The following is a 20039-nucleotide window of genomic DNA, read 5'->3' as shown; positions in this document are numbered from 1 at the left end:
AGACCCTTGGATTCTATACCAAGTTTGGTCGCGACCGACTAGGGTATGTGCGGTGTTGTTGTTGTTTTTCACTGATACACTCTATAATATGACACTAAATATAAAATAGAACGGTTTTTATATCTTCCATTGTTTACTATATCTTTTACAGTTCATTTTTTCATATTTGACTTTATTTGCCATTAAAGCTACTCAACCATTTTAATACGAGAAAGTTGTCGTAATGGTTTGCCGTAAAATGTGTTTAAAACATTAAAAAGATGATATGGTTGGTAAAGGTAAGTGATAGACATTGATAAAGTGGGCAAAGGTAAGTGTTAGATATTGGTAGAGTGGGTAAAGATAAGTGTTAGATGTAGGTAAAGTGGGTAAAGGTAAATGATACTAGATATTGGTTAAGTTGGTAAAGGTAAGTGTTGTGAATTCCCGTCTTACTATATTATTGGTTATTTAATTGCTCATTTAAAAAATCATATGTCAAATGGTTTGTGCCACTAGTCTCTTTCACAGCACCAACATTTTATGAAAAATGCTCGCTATAATTTTATGTGAACGAGTCGCTTTATAGACACTCATTGAAAATAAGCTGTTATGTCACTTTTGAAATTTTGCATATGGTGATCGTTCGTAAAAGATGATTCAAATTCACACTGAAACAAACAAGTAGTCTATATATCTAATTGAATACTACTAAAAAGACTTCCTTGTTAAAGACAGTTGTACAATTTCGCACAGTATGTACCTGGTTCCTAGGTTACGTATACAAAACACGAAGGAACACAATAGTTTCGACTGATTTAATCCTCAATGTTAGGCTTGATATAAAAAGGAACGCACAAATGTCATTGGTTATCTATCCCACGCTATTGTTCAGTATACAGATCACAGAGCAACACAGAAATATCGCATAATGTCTTAGGTCAAATGTTCTAAACCTATTTTTCAGGGTATCTGCCTAACGCTAAGGTTAAGTTTTATAAAAAGTAGACCAACACAACATTTTCTGTGGATATATACTTCTCTCTTACACAAAGTATACACAACATAGAGAAACTCACTAATTTAATGTCGTAACTACCCCTTTCAAAGGTTAAGTATGTAATTCGAAGAGAACAACAACGCTATCGCATAGTAACTATCTCAGTTTTACGTTAAAGACACTGATTCTGGTATGCCTGGTATGTGGCCTATGGAGATGATAAGGTCTGGGTATTGGCGATAAGGGCCAATACACAAGTCAGGACCATTGGTAGACTTGCTTCTGTTTATCATAATTAGCTACTGTATAGCTACTGTGCAGTAAATAAATTGCAGGTGGTATTTCTCACCTTTATAGCAAATCAGTTCTCACCTTTATAACGAGTTTAGAAAGCTTGATTGAATTAGGGCTAAATAAACAAAGTGATCAGATACAACAGTGTTTTATCATATTTTTAATAAAGTAAGTTTTTTTTAACAATTACAACTCATTATTGCTGTTTTTTATTATCAAAAATATAAAAAAATGCATTCAGGCACGTAGCTTTTAGAAGTAATAAATTATTGTGTATTTTGAACATTGATATATCTTTATTGCTGGATTTTATTATACATAAAAGAAAGTTAACATTATTTAGACAACACAAGAGGAATTAAGCATTTTTAATATATAACATCCTTCTGTCTATATACCTTCTTTATCTATTAAAAATGCAACTGAACGCTTCTTTAATTTCTAATAAAATCCAGCAGTTATCTTTTTTTTTTTTTTTTTTTCGTTTTTATTTTGTTACTTTTGATAAAAAGATCATAATCAATGAATAAACAAACTTGTAATTTCTCTTATTAAGTTTTGAATAATTATTTTATAGTGAGAAATGCTTTGCTATAAGAGTTATAATTTAATTGGCCAGGACATTACTCAACATGACTGAGCAATCAAAATTAGTATCTTATCAATTAAAATAATTTTGTGTACATGCTGAAAAAAGACTTAAAAAAAACAACAGCATTTCAATTAATAAAATGCAAAACACAGGAAATAACCAATTTACCTGTAGGCAATAAAATTTATGATTCTCTGACAATAATTAGGCTACATGTCAAGTCTACAGGGGTTTTATGGACCCTTATCAGACTGGACCAGACAGGATCTTGTATATTGGGGATTAAAAAGTCTGGTATTTGGGGGGGGGGGTCACTTATATAGGAGATTTTCTTTGCCTTTAAGTATTGCTCTTTCCATTTTTCTATGATCTGTTGCTTAACTTAGCCCAATGGTCCTTTTTGGTAGATGATATCAAAAAACATAATATCTTCTCCGGAATTTCAAACAAGGCATCAGACTTATTACTGTTGGACTACCGGAGTTGTAATGAGGACGATGATGTCAAAGAAAATGAATCTGGATTTGTAAGTAACAAGAGCTGTGCGTAAGACAGCGCGCTCAACTTTTCTCAGTGCTTGACTCTGAATTAGAGCTTTGCCAGTAAAAAAAAAATCCAAGTTAAAAAGGGACATAACTCTGTCAAAATTATAATCAGAGTTATGGGAATTGTGTCCCCTGGTGTAGACTTTGATAGTAAATAACTATTTAGAGTTTCAAGTCAAAAGCTTTAATAGTAACAGAAATATTTGACTTTTAACAAAAAATTCTAAGTTAAAAAGGGGCATAATTCTGTCAAAATTTAAATCAAACTAATGAGGATTGTTTCTCCTGGTGTAGACTGTGATGGTAAATAAATATTTTAAGTTTCAAGTCAAAAGCTTTGATAGTAACAGAGATATTTGATTTTAACGAAATCTTTAACCAAAAAAGTTACTAAGTTTAAAAGGGGCATAATTCTGTCAAAATTCAAAGCAGAGTTATGGGGATTGTTTCTCCTGGTGTTGACTTTGATAGTAAATAACTATTTTAAGTTTCAAGTCAATAGCTTTGACAGTAACAGAGATATCTGACTTTATAAAAAACTTTAACCAACGGCGACACCGACGCCGGGGCAAGTGCAATAGCTCTACTTTTTCTTCGAAAAGTCGAGCTAAAAAGGGAGCATAATTCATAAAATATTTGTGCAAGCATAATATCCCTTGCGACAGGATGTGGGTGATAATGATGCACAACTATTTTAAGTTTTAATCAAATCCAATTGATAACAACAAAGATAGAGTGCAAGTGCATCAAAACTTTAACCTGAAATTTTAAGTAAAAAGGGGGATAATTCATTAAATATTGGTGCCAGAGTTATGGCTCTTGTGTCAAATGATGTGGAACAATTAGTTCAAGTTTGAATCAAATCCCTTCTAAAATAACAGAGATGATGTGAAAATAAATCAAAATTAGGCCTAACCTAAAATTCTAGATAAATGTGTCAGAGGTACAGACCTATGTCATATGATCAGGGTGATGATGAGGTATAACTATTTGAAGCAAATTAATCAAGGAATTACAGGGAGAAAAAGCATCAGAACTTTAACTAAGGTATGGATGCAGAAGGATGCAGTCACAGTCAAGCTAAAAAGGAATATTATAACAAAACAAGAGGGTCAAGACGACTCTATATCGTTCACCTGTTAAACTTTACCTTGGAATCGTCCAAATAAACATTCTAATCAAGTTTCATGAAGATGGGGTCATAAATGTGACCTCTACAGTGTTAACAAGCTTTTCCTTTGATTTGTGACCTAGTTTTTGACCCCACATGACCCAGTTTCAAACCTGGCATGGGAATCGTCAAGATAAACATTCTTACCAAATTTCATGAAGACAGAATTATTAATATGACCCACAGAGTATAAACAAGCTTTACCTTTGATTTGAGCAGGTGACCTAGTTTTTGACCCCACATGACCCAGTTTCGAACTCGCTTAGAGCTCATCAAGATAAACATTCTGTGCAAGACTATAATAATAACAATAATAATAAAAGTTTTTTATTTAACGAGGCAACACGGGTATACCCAGTCTTCCCTTTGAGCCTCAAATGTACATAATATACAGTAACACAAATCAACAAAAGTAAATCAAAGACATGAAAGGGATTACAATTCAAAATAGCAAATGTAAATCAAAGATATTTAAGAAGATTACATGTTTACATAAGGAAAGTAATAGAATTTAAACAACATGGTTTTCTCTTGAATCAAAGTATAAATGAATCCTCTATATGGCTGAAAGAGTCAAAACAGAAAATTGTGCCCCCATTTAGGAGCAGTAGCTCTAGAACCCATGATGGAATCTAGCCAGTTTTCGAAAGGAACCGAGATCTTATTGTGTGTGTAAGTGTGGTTAAAACCGAATGTAAAATGTCACTTCTTTCATGTTCACAAGGTAAAAATTAACAAATTTTGGCTCTTTCAAGGGCCATAACTCCAGAACCTAATATTGGATCTGACAGATTCATCATGGAATCCAAGATATATTGTTGCTAAAGATATTTTGCAAATTTGTATCAAATCAAACTATAAATGAAGCCTCTATATTGCTGCAAATGCCAAAATAGCAAATTTTTGCTTTTTACGGGGCCATAACTCTGGAAGCCATGGTGGGATCTGGCCAGTTTTCGAAAGAATCCAAGATATTATGTCAATACAAGTTGTGTGCAAGTTTGATTTAAATCCATTACAAAATGCAGTCTCTATCGTGTTCACAAACCAAAATAGCACATTTTGGCCCTTTAAGAGGCCGAAACTCGGAAACACACAATGGGATCTGGCCAGTTTTAGAAAGGAACCAAGAAATTACGCCAATACAAGTTGTGTGCATGTTCGATTAAGACTGATTGCAAAATGTGGTCTCTATCATGTCCACAAATATTGTGAGCGGACCGACAGACGACGAACAAAATGCGATCACAAAAGCTCACCCTGTCACTGTGTGATCCATGAGGTAATAAAAACTAGAGTCATGTAACTTGTCTTGTGAAGTCATCTCTTGATGCTGAATATATTTGTGAAGGTTAAAAATGCCAGCTTACATGCAAAACTTTAATGCATAGGCTGATGAAAGACTTTGGCAACAAAAGTTCAACTATTAGAAAAATTTCAGTTACTTGAGTTAAAAATAAATATATCTTTGTGCTTGGTATCAACTAACAATTTTTTTCAGTTCATTGTTTAGTTCTTGTAACCAAATTGCTATTTCTGCTGTCTGATCATATCTATCTATCAGATCCATTTCTTTACAGAAAAAACCTTCTTTAGTTTGAATAGAGATTAAATACTCTCCAATCCCAATAGCAAATCTGCGATACTTCACTTCTTTGGTTTCAACTGCCAAAAGTGCTGCAGCATACGCCACTGTGTGGCTAAAACTAAAAATACAGATACTTTCGTGACACGTCAGAGAAAAGTCTATAACTGCTTTTGCACTTTCCAAAAATTTCTGATCTTTTGTCGTCTGGAATAACTTCACCATGAAAATTCCATGGTAACCAAGGAAAAAGTATAGCTGATTTGGAGAATCTCTTTTCACTATATAGAATGGTTCCATATTCACAGGTGGGTTTTCTAAAAGGGTACCAGTTTTCACAGACATCCGCAAAAGCACTTCCTTCTCAAAATTTGGTTGTGCCGCCATCAATTTTAACAAGCCCTCTCCACACTCCTTCGCTCTTTCTAAATCTGTGAATATATCAACTGGCCATCAAACATATTTTATCATTTATAAACCAATCAAATTAGATTGACAACAACGGGTTATTTACTGCCCAGCGAACACCCGACATACCAACATTGGATTTGGGTTGAAATGTAGTAGACCTAAATTCAATGTCTAACCAACATCATATACACAATGTCAAGTACACATTAAGTAATAAAAGAATTGTGGAAAATAAAACTTTTTTTGTTACAGCAAGCTCTTTAAAATTAATTCTGTGATCTGAATATTTGGATATGTTAGAATGAAGAGTCATTTTCATGATAACTCTGTGTTATTCGCATTCAATTTAACTAAGAGATCAGGGGCGGCAAATTCAATTGTCTGTATTGCCTAGGTTGTCTAAAAGCTTGTACGGACAAGTGAATTTGACCAGAATTTACTATATAACTATCATACGGACAATTAAAAAAATAGCAAATGACAAAAACGGACAAGAAAGTCAAAATCAGATTTCACCGCCCCTGGTGATATTGACTGTATCGCAGATGTAGCTTTAAACTGATGTAGCACAACATTAGTTAGTCTAAGTAATCTTGATTTTCATTTTGCAGTATGCTTGAATTGGAAAATTCAAATCTCTATTTACATACATGGCTTTAGAGATGGCATACCCAGCATGCATCCCTAAAAAACTGCTTATGTTAAAGGTCTTGCACAGGATTTCAAAATAGATAGGGGTGGTTTTCCTGCAGACTGCCCCTATCTATTCTACAACCCTAGTGTCAGCCCAGATTTATTTTATTCTGCACCATTTACAGCTACCCTGATTCATTTATTTACCTCCCATATATAGACACAGTAATCCAAAGTGAGCTGTCGACAAGCAATCCATGGTTGATTCATCATTAACATCAGCAAGCCCCTCAGTGACACAGACTAACTGATACTCTGGGTGGAAGAAAGTCTTACAAAAGTTGAAGGCAGGGAATGATATATCAAACCTGTAAAATAAATAACTATATCAAAATGTTTCTGCCCATCCATGTTTCCGGTAGTTTATGCACTGAACATAGTATCAATCCAATTCCTCTCAACTTTTTCCCCACCTGATTAGCTTAACAAGAAAAAAAAAAGACGCCTAGCTGAGGTATTACTTGGTGAGATTTTCAAAGGTGAAGAATTCTAGAGAGAAAAGTTACTGGGTGAGGTGCTACTTGGTGAGATTTTCCTCGATGAGATGCTATCTGTTGAGATTTTCCTGGGTGAGGTGTTCGTAGGTGAGGAGTTTTTGGGAGAAAAGTTCCTGAGTGAGGTGTTTATAGGCAAGGAGTTCTTGGGAGAAAAGTTCCTGGGTGAGGTGTTCATTATAGGCAAGGAGTTCTTGGGAGAAAAGTTCCTGTGTGAGGTGTTCATAGGCAAGGAGTTCTTGGGAGAAAAGTTCCTGGGTGAGGTGTTTATAGGCAACGAGTTCTTGGGAGAAAAGTTCCTGGGTGAGGTGTTTATGGGCAAGGAGTTCTTGGGAGAAAAGTTCCTGGGTGAGGTGTTACTTTGTGAGATTTTCCTGGGTGAGGAGTTCATAGGCAAGGAGTTCTTGGGAGAAAATTTCCTGGGTGAGGTGTTCATAGGCAAGGAGTTCTTGGGAGAAAAGTTCCTGGGTGAGGTGTTCATAGGCAAGGAGTTCTTGGGAGAAAAGTTCCTGGGTGAGGTGTTCATAGGCAAGGAGTTCTTGGGAGAAAAATTCCTGGGTCAAGTGTTTCTGGGTGAGGTGCTTCTTGGCCAAGTGTTTCTGGGTGAAGAGCTCCTTAGAAAAGACTTTCTGGATGAGGTATTCCTGAGTGAGAAGTTCAAGGTCAAGGATGAGGTTTATTTAGGTGAAATGTTTTTGGATGAGGTATTCCTAAGTGAGATCTATCTACATGAAGTGTCTATTCTCTATATACATGTAATGCCTCACAGAGAACAAGAACTTGCTCAAATACTGGTACGACACACTGAATCATGAATAGTAACAAAAACATCAACAATGTCAAGTGACTTTCATTTACCAGGAGGCTACCAGAACAAATGAGCCGCACCACGAGAAAACGAACATAGTGCATTTGCAACCAGCATCCGCCCAGTCTGGTCAGGATCCATGCTGTTCGCTAACAGTTTCTCTAATTGCAATAGGCTTTGAAAGCGAACAGCATGGATCCTGACCAGACTGCGCAGATGGGCAGGCTGGTCTGGATCCATGCTGGTCATAAATGCACTATCAATGCTGGTCACAAATACACTATGTTGGTTATGTCATGGTGCAGCTCAAATAATTATCCTCCAAGTGTCTCTTCAGAAGGACATAATTATGAAATTATTTCCACTTATAGCTCTAGTGGCCCATTTTAAAGGAGCCAACTGCCCTAATTGAATGATTTTGTAAGAAGATTGACCCCCCATTAAGAAGATGTTTAAATTAAAAAGCTGAAGACAGATGCTGGTCCATCTGTCTACGCTACTAGTAATAGCTCACCCTGAACTAACAGGTGAACTAACAACTGATTGATCTATACTCTCCTTTCACTTCTGAGGTTATTTTTAAACCTAAAATAGTACAGAATTAATGCAACTAAAGATTATTTACCTTACCTTCCCATTCTGTGAGCACCAATAGCGATCCAGGCATTCATATACGTCCAAAAATGTGACATCGGAAAACTTGCGCTTTTCCTTCCTCTGTCACTTTTCTCTGGGAATGATATCAGATCCCCGTCTTCCTAAAGTAACAGAAAATTTCTTGTTGACAATTCCTTGTGGCCATAGAAACACCAAACTAAAATTCCCTGATAATTGCTAGATTTCTGTTACAACCTTCATCCTTCCCTTTTAACTTTATCCTTCCATATAACCTTAGATCGTCCTTCCTTAACCTTTACCCTGCTAAATTTCTAAAATGGACTGGTCCATCTTTCAATTTGGGCAGTACCATTTACTATTTGAAGGGGTGTTTACTCAAAATTTACTGACTGAATAGCGAACAGTGCAGACCATGTTCAACCTGCCTGCACTTACATGCAAGCTGATCTCGGTCTGCACTGGCCACAAAGGCAAAATCACTTGCTGGCAGCAGGCTAAAGGCTAATAAACTTTATCCTTCTCTTGAAACCTTCATCTTTCAAAATATACAGTGTAGATTTGACTATTATGTCATGGCATGCCTTTTAAATTTTGTTATAACTTCACTCTAAGAGACCTATCCAGCAAGCTAAATACATGCAGCAAATGTTTTAGAATTCAAAACCAGGGTCCAAGATTATAAAACACTACAAAGAGTTTGGAGACCAGTCTCAAAATGCAGCCATGCTATTGGTCAAGTTCAAGACTGAGCTCAAAATCAGCCAATCAGATGCTTTAGTACTGTGACTGGTATCCAGTCTCTATTCTGACCCAAAAGAAGCAAGAAACACATTTAACTAGCCCCATAATAAGCGTAACAACTGAAACTGCCAAAACAACGATATAAAAAGCAAAACATAACAAAACTGAAACTGAATATTTTGATTAATGCCTATTTCTATACAATGACTTATTTTGTGGCGTTGTGCATAATAATCATAATAACAGTAATGATAACCACAATAATTATAATAACAATCATAACAGCCTTATTTAAACAAATGTCATGACCACACCCTTCCCTGTGAGGTTATTTTACCTCTAGGACAGAAATGCTGGAATATTCAAAAGCCTTGTCAATAAGAAAACGTTAAATAATGTAAACATAGACATTAGCAAGTACAAAAGGGTCAATAATTCTCAGTCATGGAACTTTACACTATTGTGATGCTTACTTGTAATGAGATAATAGATTACACACACACAAAAAAATCATTACGTTGAAAAACAGGCATTAACTTTGTGAAAAAGCAAAAGAAAGTGATGGGACATGTGCATTGCATTATATATCATACCAGGGAACCAGTGTGTGAAGTTTCAGTCCCTTCCCGCATGTGATAACTGAATGACATCATACCAGGGAACCAGTGTGTGAAGTTTCAGTCCCTTCCTACATGTGATTACTGAAAGACATCATACCAGGGAACCAGTGTGTGAAGTTTCAATCCCTTCCTACATGTGATTACTGAAAGACATCATACCAGGGAACCAGTGTGTGAAGTTTCAGTCCCTTTCTACATGTGATTACTGAAAGACATCATACCAGGGAACCAGTGTGTGAAGTTTCAGTCCCTTCCTACATGTGATTACTGAAAGACATCATACCAGGGAACCAGTGTGTGAAGTTTCAATCCCTTCCTACATGTGATTACTGAAAGACATCATACCAGGGAACCAGTGTGTGAAGTTTCAGTCCCTTCCTGCATGTGATAACTGAAAGACATCATACCAGGGAATCAGTGTGTGAAGTTTCAATCCCTTCCTACATGTGATTACTGAAAGACATCATACCAGGGAACCAGTGTGTGAAGTTTCAGTCCCTTCCTGCATGTGATAACTGAAAGACATCATACCAGGTAACCAGTGTGTGAAGTTTCAATCCCTTCCTACATGTGATTACTGAATTAAAACTAAACCAAAAACTGCCAAGGACATAAATGGGATTTAGCTCAGTAAACAATAGGGTCATAAGGTCATAATGCAGTAATTCGGTCAAAAATGTGCTTCCGTGTGCTTCCGTGGTGTAGTCGAAAGAAGTCCCTAATAAATAGATCCTAATGCAGCATAATGACCCTCGATCGCTCATCTGAGTAATACTGCCTTCACATCATCAATAACAAGAAAGTAGGTCAGAAGTTTAAATAAAGCAAAGTATTGAAATCTGTGAACATGGTCCAAATATCAAAGCTGATGCTAAAATATTCAGAGAGTAGGCCAGTATGTCAAACTTAACCTTTTCAGGGGCCCTAACTCTGGAACCCATCGTGGAATATGGCTGTATCAAGAAAGGAACCAAGATCTTATGGTGATACAACTTGAATGCAAGTTGGGTTAAAATCAAATCATATATGAAATCACTATTGTGCAGACAATACCAAAATAGCCAATACTTGCCCTTTCAGGGGCCATAACTCTGGAACCCATTGTGGGAAATGGCTGGTTCAAGAATGGAACCAAGATCTTATGGTGATACAAGTTATGTGCAAGTTTGGTTAGAGTCCAGTCATAAATGAAACTGCTATTGTGCAGACAAGACCAAAATAGCCAATTTCTGGCGTTTTCAGAAGCCATTACTCTAGAATCCATAATGGAATATAGCTGATTCAAGAATGAAATCAAGATCTTAAGGTAATACAAGTTGTAAGCAAGTTTGGTTAAAATCCAATCATAAATAACTGCTATTTTGCAAACATCAAATTAGCCAATTTTGTCCTTTCAAGGACTGTAACTCTGAAACCCATGGTGGGATATGGCTGGTTCAAGAAAAGAACCAAGACCTTATGGTGATAAATTATAAGTTGTGTGCAAGTTTGGTTAAAATCCAATCATAAATGAATCCACTATTGTGCAGACAAGAAATTGTTGAGAGACGAACGACACATGGCGGCTAAAAAGCAAAACAGAGTTATTGAACCTGTGCAATGTATGTCAGATCATCACAGTGAACAAGTCTGTCAAGTTTCAAATCATTCCAACAAGCAGTTAAATGTACTGATATTCCAAATGGGCATGGGCAAAAGCTCTACTATCAGAAATATTTCAAAATGTCGAGCAAAGAAATACCTAAGTATACTGATTTAATGATTTCTAAAATACTACTTTTATCTTTAATTCATATTTTGTCCTAGTAATTATACCTGCATAAAATCCCTTTTGATATGGTCAAGTAGTCTGTGAGATTTGGCTGTGTGTCCACTGATCAACAACAATGTTGCCAACTTGTACTGCGAACAGAGATCGCCGCTTACTTTACTGTCTTGCAAAATCCCGCCGGGACCAACTTTACTGGCCAATAGATCACTGGCTTTGCGACTTGATGCAAGGAACTTCTCCATTGTAAATGCTCTTCTGAAGTAGGAGATAAAAGGCTTAATACAATTCTGCATTATAGTCTCCACTCTTCAGATATCATTTTCAGTATTCATATTGATCACCAGACCTTTAGACAGCTCTGTATGGGTTGTTTACAGGTCTGGTAAGTGGACCCCTAGATTCCAGGTCTAGTGGTGCCATTACATGGCCTCTTGCCACTGCCTAGTTACATTTGACATAACCAGTTGTTTAAATGAATAATATACCTGGAATGAAATGATTATTTCAATAAAGACACATTCTAAATGCCAGTCTTTATTTTATCAGTTTTTTTAAACTGTGTACAAAGAGAGATGTTTAGTCTTTTAGATGTAAATAATTGTCCCATAGTCTGAGTTTTTAAATTAGTTCCATGAGTAGATAACTCTTGCAACCATGTTTCCTAAATTGGATTTTAGCACTCTTGAATTCTTCATAGTAGACTGGGCTTCGGAAATTTGTTGTCGGTTTTGGACCGATTTTTGACTTTTCAGACCGATTCGTGAAGTGAAAAAACAAAAAAAATCGGTCCCGTAAAAACTGAGAAAAGTATAAATTTCGGTCTGAAATCTCAATACACAATCACCTGCCAAGCAGGAAATTGTTGGTCGCACCCTCAGATAATCAATAAACGTGTCAAACGGTCTGATTGCCACCTTGATAATCGTGACGCAATCAGTGCTCGCGTGGCACATCCTTTAATGTTTGCAGACTGCCGACTGTAATGTATTAAACATTTTTGACTGGTTTCCAAATGTTTCTGACTGAATCCAAATCCTTTCGACGGGGATCCACTTCTTTTACCGGTATTTAGAATCCGACGGATGGTTTATTTCAAAAGGCTGTTTGATCACGGGTAAAAAACAAATGGTCACTGCATTTAATGAGACATCAAACGGGAAACTGATATAAATAATTTTTATAATTACTTGATTTGTAAAAATTACATGATACATTTGTTGGGGCTCCAGTTGAAACAAGTGCAGAAAATCGTCTTTGCAACCCGACTGTACAAAAAAAAGAAAGAAAAAAAAATGGACTGACAAACACGAATGATAAAGAAAACTGGAATGACGCTGTTTATCAAATCGGTCTTTTAAAAAAACGTTTCAAAACGAAATTTTGTTTACATAAGAAGAGAACATATAACTCAATAAAATGTAGTTGCTTATTGAAGTACAACGCCAGTGAAATGAAATATCCATGGCCAACCCGCGTGACAAAATGGTACTACACATGCGGGAAATTCGATCTCAGCGTTCACATAACGTACACATTCGGTCCGCGGCACAGTATTCTTAAGATACTGAGGACGTATAGCAGAGAATATGTGTCATGTAATTCAATTTGACGCACTGTATTTTATAAAATTCCGTCAAAGAATGAGGAAACCACAAATTATCTGCCGTGTATACGGTATTGAAGTCACGTGCGTTGGCTTTTAGACTAGTTAGGTACATGGTGTATGCCTCGGTAATTTTATCCTTGCAAGTATTTTCTTGGAAAAACATCGAAATTTAAACAAAGTAACGATCACACAAAACACTGAATAACTGTCTTCATTGTATGGTCACTCGCGTTGACCGGTAACTCAGTTTTAATGCATGACATGCTTATTATCATGTTTTACAAATATGGTATATTGGTAATGCGGTGGATGGGGTAGCGCCGATGTCAGGATTTTCGTTTCGGACCGATTGAGTTCTCAAAATTTCGGGAGCCCTGATAGTAGAGCATACCTCAGTTTCTTAGATAAAACCTGACACACATTGGTAGCATTTTGAAGAGTGAAACACATACTTTCATATGACCAATATTATGTGAATTTAAATTTTTGACTGACTTCGATAAAAAAAAAGTGCCATCAACCAGCGGAAGCCATTCAACCAATAAAGGATGATCCATTTCAGAGATAATCAAAAGATTGTTTATTCTGCTTAAAAATACAAATCAATGCTAAATCAATGCCTGATTTGATGTTGAAATGGTTTAGACTGGCAAATTTATGTAAATATATAACGTTCTTTGCATTAGTATTTTAATTTTAGTTTTAAATTTAGTGCTGACTATGCATAGAAATTACCTAGTATTTCTTGTTTGAAATGTAAATATACTCAGATTCTCATTATATTCTACCTCTAAATGTTTATTTCAAATACCATGCAGACATGTTTTGTCAGAAAAAAATCTATATTTAAATGAATAGAAAAAATAATAAACTAGGTTATCCCCTATAGGCAAAAGTAATCACCTGGTCGAATCAGACAGATTTAAATATTTCTTCAAAACTTCAGATATATACGAATGTGAGCAACAGTTCCAAGTAAGTTAAAATATGAGCTGCCCTATGAGAAAACCAATATAGTGCATTTGCAACCAGCATGGATCTGGACCAGCCTGCGCATCCACACAGTCTGGTCAGGATCCATGCTGTTCGCTAACAAATTCTCTTAGACTAATTGTGATAGGCTTGAAAACGAACATGATGTGCAGGCTGGTCTGGATCAATGCTGGTCGCAAACGCATTATGTTGGTTTTCTCATGGAGTGGCTCATTATCTTGAGTCTAAACATTCTTCTCTATATATGTGCTGTAAGTAGCAATAACCACAGGAAAGATAACTCTTGCAAAGCCTTGATTCAGGATTTCCAAAAAATGTCCACAAAAAAATGAAATGCTTGCAATCACTTTTCAAATCTATCTTATCATGTCCTGGGTCCTCTACTATTAATGCTCTACATAAATGACCTACCGTGTTCTGTACCTTCTAATGAGTGTCTTTTTGCAGATGACTGTGTTATCTGCTGAAGAATTAAGTCACAGGCAGACCCAGCTCAGCTGCAACAAGACCTTAACAGTCTGTCATTATGGGAGCAGAAATGAAAGATGTCCTTTAACATAAGAAAATGTCATCTCATGCATGTTTCTAGATCCAGACAGCCAGTAAATACTGTCTATACCTTACATGATCAGCATGTCTGTTGTACGTCAGACAAGAAACTTACCCAGGTGTAGAAGTAACATCTAACTTACCTTGGTCCCCTCATATAAACGAAATATCTAGTAAAACATGTCAAAGTCTTGGTTTCTTAAAACGTAATATACATTCTGCAAAGAGTAGTATCAAAACAGCTGCCTATAACACCATTGTTAGACCAACTTAAAGAGTATTGTTCTAGTGTTTTGGATTCTTACTATCAGAAGGAAATTTAATAGATAAATTAGAAAACATTCAGAGGGAAGCTTCGAGATTTGTTGTAAAAATTATAACAAGACCCCAGGCACAGTCACAAATATACTAACAAATTCAAACTTATGGTATGCATAAATAAAAGTCATTTGTGAGATTCAGTCATTTCTGTTGACACTGATTTTTCTGAAATTGCCAAAAAAATCAATGTCAACAAAAAACGCTGAATCTAACAAATGACCTTAATTTATGCATGCTGTAAATAAACCAGTTAATAGTGACTCAGTTAATTTCAAGCTGCAGTTTTGAGAATAAATGTAATTTCATCAGTTTTCATACACACAATCTGTAAATTTAAAGATTGGAAAATCTATAAATTTATACATTAACTGTAGATTCACAGATAATCTGTAAATATACCACTTTCATAGACCTGGTACATCTACTGTACTGTACTTTTGATAACGAAACTAGATTCTACTCCAAATAATTAGAAGAATTAGCAAGACTATTTTTGTAATTACTTAAACATGTAGTTGTCAATGGACCAACATTATCTAAATGACATGACTTGGTTTTATTCAAAATAAATAAAGAAAATACCGAAATTATATCTGGACATCTAGTACAAATGGTGTAAAAACATTAAAGGGAATTAACTCGATCGCATGAGAAAAAAAAACAAGGAGTCATGACTAAATGCCGTCTGAAAAACATCAGGGTCATATAATTTTATTAGTATATTTTCTACATTTTCACTCAGTTATAGTCAGATTTTACGTAATAAATCTATACATTTTGCTTTTAAAAAATAGAGTGTCATTGAAACACGTTCTGAAATGGTGGAGGCTACACCGAAGGTCCCTATGAATATTGTTTCTACATTGCAATGAAAATAGACCTATATGCGTGTATTAATTAATACTATTATTTGCACTCGAAAAAAAGACAATTCCCACAGGGGTCCGTAACGGGTATACAATGTATTGAGATTTTTGGAACTTCGACAAATCGTTCAAAGGGTTCTTTTTGATGTTGTCTAAAAATGTCAGTTTATGCCTCGGTAGTCAAAATAATTCGACGTTCAGATTGTTTTAGAGATCTGTATTTGTGACGGGGCACTATGCGAGTGGGGATATTGCCCATATGAAAAATTATCTCATTATTTCCTAGGATCGCCTCAAATTTGTTGGACTAATGCCTCAGATGTCAGATATTTTCATATTTTCAGAAATATTTTCAAAATTAATTTCGTGTTATAAATGTTGATTCTACGGAAGCGTGAATGGGCCACCAGAGGCTAAATACGTTTAGTACGTAACAGCTATGGAAAGGATTTATGCTAGGAAAATGTGAATGTAAAACATGTTGTAAAGGGAAATGTTGGAGCTTATGTCCAGTCACAATGTTCAGCGTAGACATGTATTTTGCTGCCGTTTTACTATCGCTTATCTGTATTCAAATGCCAAATGTAATATACTGGTGGAAAGGTCGTCAATTTAGGTTTACAATGGCACCCTGGTCATAAAACTGGTATGCTTTTAAAAGTCGTAGAAGCTTGTTGTCATGACTCTGTTCAGGAGCCCAGTTAACATATTTTTTCGACTTACCTTGCATACATTGATATTTTCTATAGAACAGAACATTCCACGTGCGCTCATACTATTAGTGAACATTATTGGTAGTGAAAAAATTACTAAATCTTGTATCTACGATACTATGACCTGATTATATGGGTAATATACCACTAAGATAATTATTGCAAGAGAGAACTGGTTACGGTATTACAAGCCTTAGTATTTGTTTATATTGCAATGAAAATATATGTGTGTATTAAGATTATTATTTACACTCGGAAAAAAAACACTATTCCCATTGGGGTCCGTAACGGGTATACAATGTATGGAGATTTTTGGAACTTCGGCAAATCGTTCATAGGGTCTAATTTGGCGTTGTATAGAAAAGTCAGTTTATGCATCTGATGTAAGATATTTTCGTATTTGAGAGCTTCAGACTTAGGCATTTTAGAAATATTTTCAAAATTTATATCGTGTTATAAATGTTGATTCTACGGAAGCGTGAATGGGCAACGAGAGGCTAATACGTTTTAGTACATTACGGCTATAGAAAGGATATGCTGTGAAAATGTGAATGTAAAACATGTTGCAAATGGAAATGGTGGAGCTTACTTTCAGTCACAATATTCAGCGTAGACATGTATTTTGCAAGTTACTTGCTTAGATATTCAAGCATCTTTCAATGTGAAAAAACATTTTTGCACATCTGTCCAACTGACATTTGATTCGTTTTTATAAAATTTTGTTGCCGTTTTACTATCGCTTATCTGTATTCAAATGCCAAATGTAATATACTGGTGGAAAGGTCGTTATTTTAGATTTACAATGACACCCTGATCATAAAACTGGTTTGTTTGTAGAACTCGTAGGGGTTTCTTGTCATGACACTGTTCAGGAGCCCAATTAACAGATATTTTCGACTTACCTTGCATACACTGCTATTTACTGTAGAACAGAACATTCAACGTGTGCTCAAACTTTTAGTGAACATTATTAGTAAAGAACAAATTACTAAATCTTGTATCTAACGATACTTCGACTTGGTTATATACCACTAAGATATGCTGCTATAAGCGTAACATTTTAACACAGGGTTTTTTTTGGTTTACTTTCCAGAATATCACTCATTTATAGAACTTTATTGTATACCCCTTTCAGAAAAATGAAACTCACGTTGAATTAATTTTCCATGCAGAAAAACGCAAGGCAAACTTTATTCAGTGAGGCATATGATATTTTTGCAGTTGAAACGGCGATCTGCATAGTGTTTGTCGCTCTAATTCATGTGTTATAAACGTGTGAATTACTATAAGAGATGTATCGCTTTGGAATCGATGCAGTGGTAAGGACATGACGATGTTCTTAATTTAGACAGAAATTAAAATTTGACATTGCAAATACATGTATCTATATTCTACAGAGTACCAACCCAGTCTTCCTTGCATTTCAGTAGCGCTGGAGAGATGTGAGAAATCACCTGTTACCCATCAAAGTGCACGACGCTAAACCATTTCTATTTTATGAGTGTTTGCTTGGGTGTATGGGTGCCAGATGGTAGATGCATATTCCAACTACTAGGACGGACAAGAGTTTTGACGCTAATTTTTTACGTTTTCGTTGGTTGTTGTAATGTTTCGTTTTATGAAGCCAAGAGTTTTATTAGCATTTGAAGATATTCTATAGTGATATGTGTATTCCAACTTAGATCAGCGGTTACGTCAACACCAAGATGTTTTGCACTAGGAACTGATTCTAAAATATGTCCATGGTGTAAATATTTGGTTTTGATGACAGTCTTGTTTTTATGATGTGTAGAACCTGGCACTTAGAAGAATTAAACTCCATATCCCACTCGTTTTCCCGTTTTTCTACCTTGTTAAGATCTTCCTGGGGGAATTTGCTGTCATTGGGAAAAATTATAGTAAGGTAGACCAAAGTATCTTGAGCAAAGATTCGGAATTGAGATTTGATTGGAGAGGGGAGATCATTAATATAAATTAGGAAGTACAGAGGTCCAAGGACGGAACATTGTTGAACACCAAATATCTTTGGAATAGTCGCCCTCCAAGACTACAGATTGACTTCTGTTAAGTAGAAATGCCTCAGACCACTTGAGGATTTGTTGAGAAACACCATAATCCTGAAGTTTTAAAAGAATTTCAAAAACCTTACTGAAATCCAGCAGATTCAGAAATCTCCTGTCACGAAAGCCATGTTGGAGGTCATAAAGAATGTTATATTTAGAAAGATGAGTAGAGACATTGGAGGCAACTATGTGTTCTAGTGTTTACATAGTATGCAAGTTAGTGATATATGTCGATAATTTGCCGGGTCACTGGGGTCTACCTTTTTTTTTGAATAGCGGGCAAACAGAAGCCCTTGTCTAGTCTGCTGGAACAGTGCCTGAGGAGATAGATTTTTGGAATATTACCACCAGAACATCAACAATTTAATCCCGAAGTTCCTTGAGGACAACTGGACTAATACGGTCTGGTCCTGCAGCTCTGTCTGGCTTTAGGTTAGCTAGTAATTTGAGAACACCCATTCTATCAACAGAAATTTCAGACATTATGGGGTATTGGCAATGTTTAGAAGGATATAGGCTTATATAAGCTTTGAAAGGCAACTTTGTTTCAGGGAAAGTGGTGATTTGTTTGTGAATACCGATTGAAACTGGCTATTTGATAAATTTGTTTTATCTGTATTGTTTGATTTCAAGATATTTGAAACCGGGTCTTTAGGAGGGGACACACTCTAGGAGTCTTGTTTAGAGATTTTGATCAAAGAATATAGCTTTTTTGTTGCACATCTGTTTGGAGCACCATGATCAGGGTATTTGTTACTGGCAATGTCAAGGATATTTTCTTAGTACTGAATGTGTGCGTTTCTTATTTTGTTTTTAATGACTGTTTTGAATGTTTTAAATTTTTTCTTATGGATGAATTAGCTGGTGTTTTTTCATTTTCTGATAAAGTTAGTCACGTACGTTTATGTATGAGTTTCTTGATCTCTTTAGTAATCCATAGAAGAGCTCTTTTGCAACCAACATTCTTAAAAGGAGCAAACTTAGAAATACCACATTCGATTGCCCGTGTAAACCTAGCCCATATCACGTCAACTGAATGAGAATCTGAATCCTGCAATATAAATTGTTTTGAATGTGTCATGAAGCCTCTGAAATCCTGCCAATTAGTTTTTCTGTTGAGGGTACGTATATTTCGAGGTTTTTGTTTTTAAAGGCGTATTCTAGAATTCTATGTATTTGAGATGGGCGAAAATTTTCCCAATAACAGAATTTCTTTAAACGTTGGATATTGAAGGACAATCATCTAAGAAACAAAAATATGCAATAAAAATCATAGGTCACCGCTATCAAAAAAGAGTTATCTGCCCTTGAAAACGTCATTTTGGGGGGAAATGCCGTTTTCAATGGCAGATAACTCTTTTTCAATACCGGTGACCTATGATTTTTTTTTCATGTTTTTGTTTCTTAGATGATTGTCCTTCAATATCCAAAGTTTGAAGAAATTCTGTTATTGGGAAAATTTTCGCACCAAATTCTAGCATACGTCCTTAAGCATGTTTGGTCTTGCATTTACAATAGTTTATATGATGTCATGGTCACCAATTCCAGGCAAGATATTTTTTCTGTTGACAAATGTTGGGTTTGTGGTAAGGATGAGATCTGGGAT

The 20039-nt window shown here is 35.6% G+C and overlaps 1 protein-coding gene across 3 annotated transcripts; it reads right to left on the bottom strand.

Annotated features, from left to right (window-relative positions):
* Positions 1-3098: 3098 nt before the first annotated feature.
* Positions 3099-15435, bottom strand: LOC123542831 (uncharacterized). Of its 3 annotated transcripts, XM_053531047.1 has the most exons (5): positions 15374-15435; positions 11367-11577; positions 8203-8330; positions 6418-6578; positions 3099-5597 (listed from the first exon to the last, which is right to left on the bottom strand). In XM_053531047.1, exons 2-5 carry the CDS (start codon positions 11562-11564, stop codon positions 5062-5064), a joined length of 1023 nt encoding a protein of 340 aa, XP_053387022.1. In that variant the 5' UTR covers positions 11565-11577; positions 15374-15435; the 3' UTR covers positions 3099-5061. The 3 variants fall into 3 exon arrangements, with proteins under 3 accessions (XP_053387022.1, XP_053387021.1, XP_053387023.1); XM_053531046.1 differs by lacking the exon at positions 15374-15435 and having other exon boundaries at positions 11367-12236; XM_053531048.1 differs by lacking the exons at positions 11367-11577; positions 15374-15435 and adding an exon at positions 9525-9704.
* Between the last annotated feature and the right edge of the window lie 4604 nt (positions 15436-20039).

This window comes from Mercenaria mercenaria, chromosome 19, assembly GCF_021730395.1.
Source record: "Mercenaria mercenaria strain notata chromosome 19, MADL_Memer_1, whole genome shotgun sequence".
In the NCBI taxonomy this organism is placed as follows: domain Eukaryota; kingdom Metazoa; phylum Mollusca; class Bivalvia; order Venerida; family Veneridae; genus Mercenaria; species Mercenaria mercenaria.
This window is presented reverse-complemented; position numbering and strand designations above follow the sequence as displayed.